This window comes from Musca domestica, unplaced genomic scaffold, assembly GCF_030504385.1.
Source record: "Musca domestica strain aabys unplaced genomic scaffold, Musca_domestica.polishedcontigs.V.1.1 28, whole genome shotgun sequence".
NCBI classification, from domain to species: domain Eukaryota; kingdom Metazoa; phylum Arthropoda; class Insecta; order Diptera; family Muscidae; genus Musca; species Musca domestica.
This window is the reverse complement of record NW_026712293.1, coordinates 608,637-614,771: the sequence shown is the minus strand read 5'-3', so window position 1 is coordinate 614,771 and position 6,135 is coordinate 608,637. Positions and strand designations below refer to the sequence as shown.

At 42.7% G+C, this 6,135-nt stretch overlaps 1 protein-coding gene across 1 annotated transcript; it reads left to right on the top strand.

Annotated features, from left to right (window-relative positions):
- Positions 1–850: 850 nt before the first annotated feature.
- Positions 851–4,326, top strand: LOC131803223 (uncharacterized). Its single transcript, XM_059124329.1, has 2 exons — positions 851–1,033; positions 4,069–4,326. The coding sequence occupies exons 1-2, from the start codon at positions 851–853 to the stop codon at positions 4,324–4,326; spliced, it is 441 nt and encodes a 146-aa protein (XP_058980312.1).
- The last annotated feature ends 1,809 nt before the right edge of the window (positions 4,327–6,135 follow it).

Below are 6,135 nucleotides of genomic sequence, written 5' to 3'. Positions count from 1 at the left end.
GCTCTTTCATATATTTTCGGTCGATTTCATGTACTAGATACACTAAACTCACTAGGTATTTCCAATGTTAATGAAATATAGAATGTGTAATTATATAGCTCTTATATGTTTTTGGCGGATTTCATGTACTTGATTCACCTAACACGCTATTTATGTCCAACTTCAATGAAATTTGGAATGAGAGACGGAAATTGCTACAAAATGAATTTGTCAAATTATATTGGAATCGGCTCAGATTTGGTTATAAACTCGGCCGACAGAATGTATAATTTAGTTTGGTATAAAAATTAATATCAACTTATATTGTTATCGGCTGAGGTTTGGGTATACCTGCCATGTATAATTTCACCGACTTCATGCATTTGACCAAATTTCAATAAAATTAGGTTCACCAAAAACACTACATATATCCAATTTCATTCAAATGTAGAAGGCGTATCGGAATTTGGTACAAAAATAATATAGTCAAGCTATATTTGAATCGGTTAGATTTGGATATAGCTTTTATATACATTTCGACCGCTTTCGTGTTTTAATGCAAATTCGATAGAAAAATATATGTTCCAAATTATATTGAAGTCAGTTGGTCCAAAGAACCTTGGCGGAGATAGGAGTCAGGCGGAGTGCAGCTTCTTCGAACCAGAGTCCAAAGGTTCTAGCAGAAGGGCGGAATCAGTCTAGCTTAGGATCGAAATCAGGACCCCGTGGTCAGCAAGTACCACCGCCGGATAACCAGCCACGGCCACAAATATATTCGCAGCCACAGCCACCACAGCATAACCATCCTCAGTCACAAATATATGCACCTTCACAGCTACCACAGAATGACCAGGCTCAGTTACCAACAGGTATGCAGCCACAGCAGTTACCATCGCAAAACAACCAGCCTAAGCCACAAACAGGCATACAGCCACCGCAATCGCAAAACTGCCATCTTCAGCAACAAGGACGTATCCAGTCACAGCCACCGCAGGACAGTCTACCATTGCAGCTTCCGAACCAGCAACCATACACAGAGGGGCAATTACCACAGGCACATCTTACCTCCAATGCACCGACTCAAATGGGTTAGCAGCATCCATCAGTATCGTATGGGTGTTCCGCACCAATTTCATGGAACTGGCCATCCCATCCTAATGGGAATGATCAGCCGCCACAGGGAATAAGTTGGCAGCAGCCAGGGCAAAATAATTGGCTACCTCCACATAGACAATACTCGGGTACAGTGCCAAGCGAGATGCACCAGTGGCAACTAAGATTCGACGGGACCTCAAAATCGATTACTGCGGAAGATTTTATGTTTCGACTGGAGCGATTAAAGGAAGACTATGGTTGTAGAGACAAAGATGTGGTAATAAAGTTCCCACAATTGTTGGAAGGTCCAGCTGACAACTGGTTCATGTTTCAGCGGCGTTTGGGAAAATTAACCAGCCTCCAGCAAGCAGTGCCATAACATAGGCAGCAGTACATACCATCAAGTATGAAGAGAACGTCAGTGAATGGGAAGTTGAAGCAATCTCCAGACAAGCCAACTTCATTTGCTGTAATTGCAAAGAAAAGGGACATGGATTTATGTACTGCCCTTCCACGACAGGCAATTTGTTTTGCTATGATTGCGGTCTGGAGAATGTGGTCAAGCCGAGTTGTCCTAGATGCCAGGGAAACCAGAAGACCGGTGCCGCAAGGGGGATAGGGCGTCCGGCTCAATCCAATCCCCAGTAATGGAGCCTGAGGAGCAGGGGCAGAAAAATTTAGAAAGAGATAGAAATAGTGTTAGTATAAGTAAAAATGAACGAAATAAAGTAAGAATAAAGGAAATAATACCCTGGCATGTCCGCCTGCAGAAATTTGAGGCGGCTAGAAAAAGAATTTTTAATGAAGATAGTAGTCAAAATTTAGATAGTAAGGTTCAGGAATTTATACATGATAGTGTAGCCAGTAAGGATAATGAAGTGAATGAATTAGTTGCAATGAATAACAGTAGGATAGTTAATAAAAAGGAAGGATATGAATTAGTACTGACAAATGAATTAAAAAAGACATTCAATCCCCACAGAATTAAGAGTTTAGTAAAAGCTAGAAACAGATTCAGAGTCAGGAAGAATTTAAGGCATCAAATATCCGAAGCCATGTTGTATTAGGGGGAAGATACTCGCCTATACGCCCGAATTAAGATAGGTTCTGAGGAGATCGAAGGCATCTTGGATAGTGGGGCCACCGCCACGTGTCTAGACAAGGGTGGTGTTGAACTGGCGGAGCGTGCCCATATACCTATATACCCATTCAAATCGGTGAAAAAGACTGCCGACGGCACTCCTCATCCCGTTGTGGGTCGAATTAGGAAACTTATTGAATTAAATAAGTTCGAGAAAGAGGTGGAATTTGTCCTAGTCCCAACATTAGGCAGGGTACTTTATCTTGGGGTAGACTTCATGCGTTCATTTAAGTTTTGCTGCCATTGAGTTCCTATCGATTGAGGAAGACACCGACATGGATATTGCTGATTTAACTTTACATAACTTGTCAGAAGAGAATAGAAGACGATTAGATAAGGTGATTGATCTATTTCCATCTTTCGCAATGCTCAGTTTTGGGAAAACGTGCCTATAAAAAACAAACATTAAGCTGTTCGATAGAATGCTTAATATGAAGGTCATTGAGCAGAGCTAAACCCCCTCGAATAGCCCGGTCACTTTGGTGCGCAAAGGTACCAAGAACAGGCTATGCCTGGACGCCAGGAAGCTCAATGCCCTGACTGTTAACGACGCCTATCCGCTCTCAAATATTGAGGGCCTGCTCAGCAGATTGGGGGATACTCATTTCTAGCGTGGATTTAAAGGATTCTTTTTGGCAAAACCATTTGAAATGAGGAGTAGAGAGAAGACGGCGTTCACGGTTCCTGGAAGACCCTTATATCACTATACCGTCATGCCTTTTGGGTTGTGTTATGCAGCCCAAAGGTTATGCCGGTTGATGTATAAGGTGATTCAAGGGCACCTGCGCGAAAGGGTATTTGTTTATCTGGATGACTTGCTCATCGTAGGCCCGAATTTGAAACGCACCTGAGCCTGTTAAGAAATAAAAGCAGCAAAATTGACCATTAATGTTGAAAAATCGAAATTCAGCTTTCGGAAGCTATGCTACCTAGACTATATCGTAGGCGAGGACAAAGTAAAGGTCGATCACGAGAAGGAGGCAGCCATCATTGGGGATGACGGACTGGTATAGCCGATTATGTTACGCTGGCTACCCTCATGGTTGCTACTCTCAGGAAAGGCCGCTCGTTTGAATTCGGGGAGGATGCTAAGGAAGCCTTTGAGAAGCTGAAGGAGGCATTGACTCAGAGTCCCGTCCTGCAACATTCCCATTTTAATCGACATTTCTATGTGCAGTATGACACGTCTGACTTGGGAATCGGTGGCGTGCTTTTTCAGTATGACAATGAGGGAGGAAAGCACTCAGTGTCCTATATGTCACAGAAGTTGACTCCAGCCAAAAGAACTATTCCGTAACTATTCTGACGGCAGATGACTTTAAACGTGACGAATACGTGGCCAAAATACACACTATTACCGAGAAACAAGACAGTCTTCCCGATCTAATCGCGAAGGATGGGTATATATATATATATATATATATATATATATATATATATATATATATATATATATATATATATATATATATGTATTTATATGTATTTTGGCCACGTATTCGTCACGTTTATATATATATATATATATATATATATATAGCTTTTATAAACATTTCGACCGCTTTCGTGTTTTAATGCAAATTCGATAGAAAAATATATGTTCCAAATTATATTGAAGTCAGTTGGTCCAAAGAACCTTGGCGGAGATAGGAGTCAGGCGGAGTGCAGCTTCTTCGAACCAGAGTCCAAAGGTTCTAGCAGAAGGGCGGAATCAGTCTAGCTTAGGATCGAAATCAGGACCCCGTGGTCAGCAAGTACCACCGCCGGATAACCAGCCACGGCCACAAATATATTCGCAGCCACAGCCACCACAGCATAACCATCCTCAGTCACAAATATATGCACCTTCACAGCTACCACAGAATGACCAGGCTCAGTTACCAACAGGTATGCAGCCACAGCAGTTACCATCGCAAAACAACCAGCCTAAGCCACAAACAGGCATACAGCCACCGCAATCGCAAAACTGCCATCTTCAGCAACAAGGACGTATCCAGTCACAGCCACCGCAGGACAGTCTACCATTGCAGCTTCCGAACCAGCAACCATACACAGAGGGGCAATTACCACAGGCACATCTTACCTCCAATGCACCGACTCAAATGGGTTAGCAGCATCCATCAGTATCGTATGGGTGTTCCGCACCAATTTCATGGAACTGGCCATCCCATCCTAATGGGAATGATCAGCCGCCACAGGGAATAATTTGGCACCAGCCAGGGCAAAATAATTGGCTACCTCCACATAGACAATACTCGGGTACAGTGCCAAGCGAGATGCACCAGTGGCAACTAAGATTCGACGGGACCTGAAAATCGATTACTGCGGAAGATTTTATGTTTCGACTGGAGCGATTAAAGGAAGACTATGGTTGTAGAGACAAAGATGTGGTAATAAAGTTCCCACAATTGTTGGAAGGTCCAGCTGAGAACTGGTTCTTGTTTCAGCGGCGTTTGGGAAAATTAACCAGCCTCCAGCAAGCAGTGCCATAACATAGGCAGCAGTACATACCATCAAGTATGAAGAGAACGTCGGTGAATGGGAAGTTGAAGCAATCTCCAGACAAGCCAACTTCATTTGCTGGAATTGCAAAGAAAAGGGACATGGATTTATGTACTGCCCTTCCACGACAGGCAATTTGTTTTGCTATGATTGCGGTCTGGAGAATTTGGTCAAGCCGAGTTGTCCCAGATGCCAGGGAAACCAGAAGACCGGTGCGGCAAGGGGGATAGGGCGTCCGGCTCAATCCAATCCCCAGTAATGGAGCCTGAGGAGCAGGGGCAGAAAAATTTAGAAAGAGATAGAAATAGTGTTAGTATAAGTAAAAATGAACGAAATAAAGTAAGAATAAATGAAATAATACCCTGGCATGTCCGCCTGCAGGAATATGAGGCGGCTAGAAAAAGAATTTTTAATGAAGATAGTAGTAAAGATTTAGAAAGTAAGGTTCAGGAATTTATACATGATAGTGTAGCCAGTAAGGATAATGAAGTGAATGAATTAGTTGCAATGAATAACAGTAGGATAGTTAATAAAAAGGAAGGATATGAATTAGTAATGTCAAATGAATTAAAAAAGACATACAATCCCCCAGAATTAAGAGTTTACTAAAAGCTAGAAACAAATTCAGAGTCAGGAAGAATTTAAGGCATCAAATATCCGAAGCCATGTTGTATTAGGGGGAAGATACTCGCCTATACGCCCGAATTAAGATAGGTTCTGAGGAGATCGAAGGCATCTTGGCCACCGCCACGTGTCTAGACAAGGGTGGTGTTGAACTGGCGGAGCGTGCCCATTTACCTATATACCCATTCAAATCGGTGATAAAGACTGCCGAATCGGTGATAAAGACTCCTCATCCCGTTGTGGGTCGAATTAGGAAATTTATTAAATTAAATAAGTTCGAGAGAAAGGTGGAATTTGTCCTAGTCCCAACATTAGACAGGGTACTTTATCTTGGGGTAGACTTGATGCGTTCATTTAAGTTTTTGGCTGCCATTGAGTTCCTATCGATTGAGGAAGACACCGGCATGGATTTTGCTGACTTAACTTTACATAACTTGTCAGAAGAGAATAGAAGACGATTAGATAAGGTGATTGATCTATTTCCATCTTTCGCAATGCTCAGTTTTGGGAAAACGTGTCTAGAGACACATGTCATCGATAAAGCGGACGCAGAGCCTATAAAAAACAAACATTACGCTGTTCGATAGAATGCTTAATATGAAGGTCATTGAGCAGAGCTAAACCCCCTCGAATAGCCCGGTCACTTTGGTGCGCAAAGGTACCAAGAACAGGCTATGCCTGGACGCCAGGAAGCTCAATGCCCTGACTGTTAACGACGCCTATCCGCTCTCAAATATTGAGGGCCTGCTCAGCAGATTGGGGGATACTCATTTCTAGCGTGGATTTAAAGGATT

What these genes read in the sequence shown, in the direction of transcription:
- LOC131803223 (XM_059124329.1), top strand. Translation starts at nt 851, where the DNA reads ATGCAGCCACAGCAGTTACCATCGCAAAACAACCAGCCTAAGCCACAA. An exon ending in CAGAGGGGCAATTACCACAG is followed by an intron (nt 1,034 to 4,068) that starts GCACATCTTACC and finishes GCACCTTCACAG; the next exon opens with CTACCACAGAATGACCAGGC.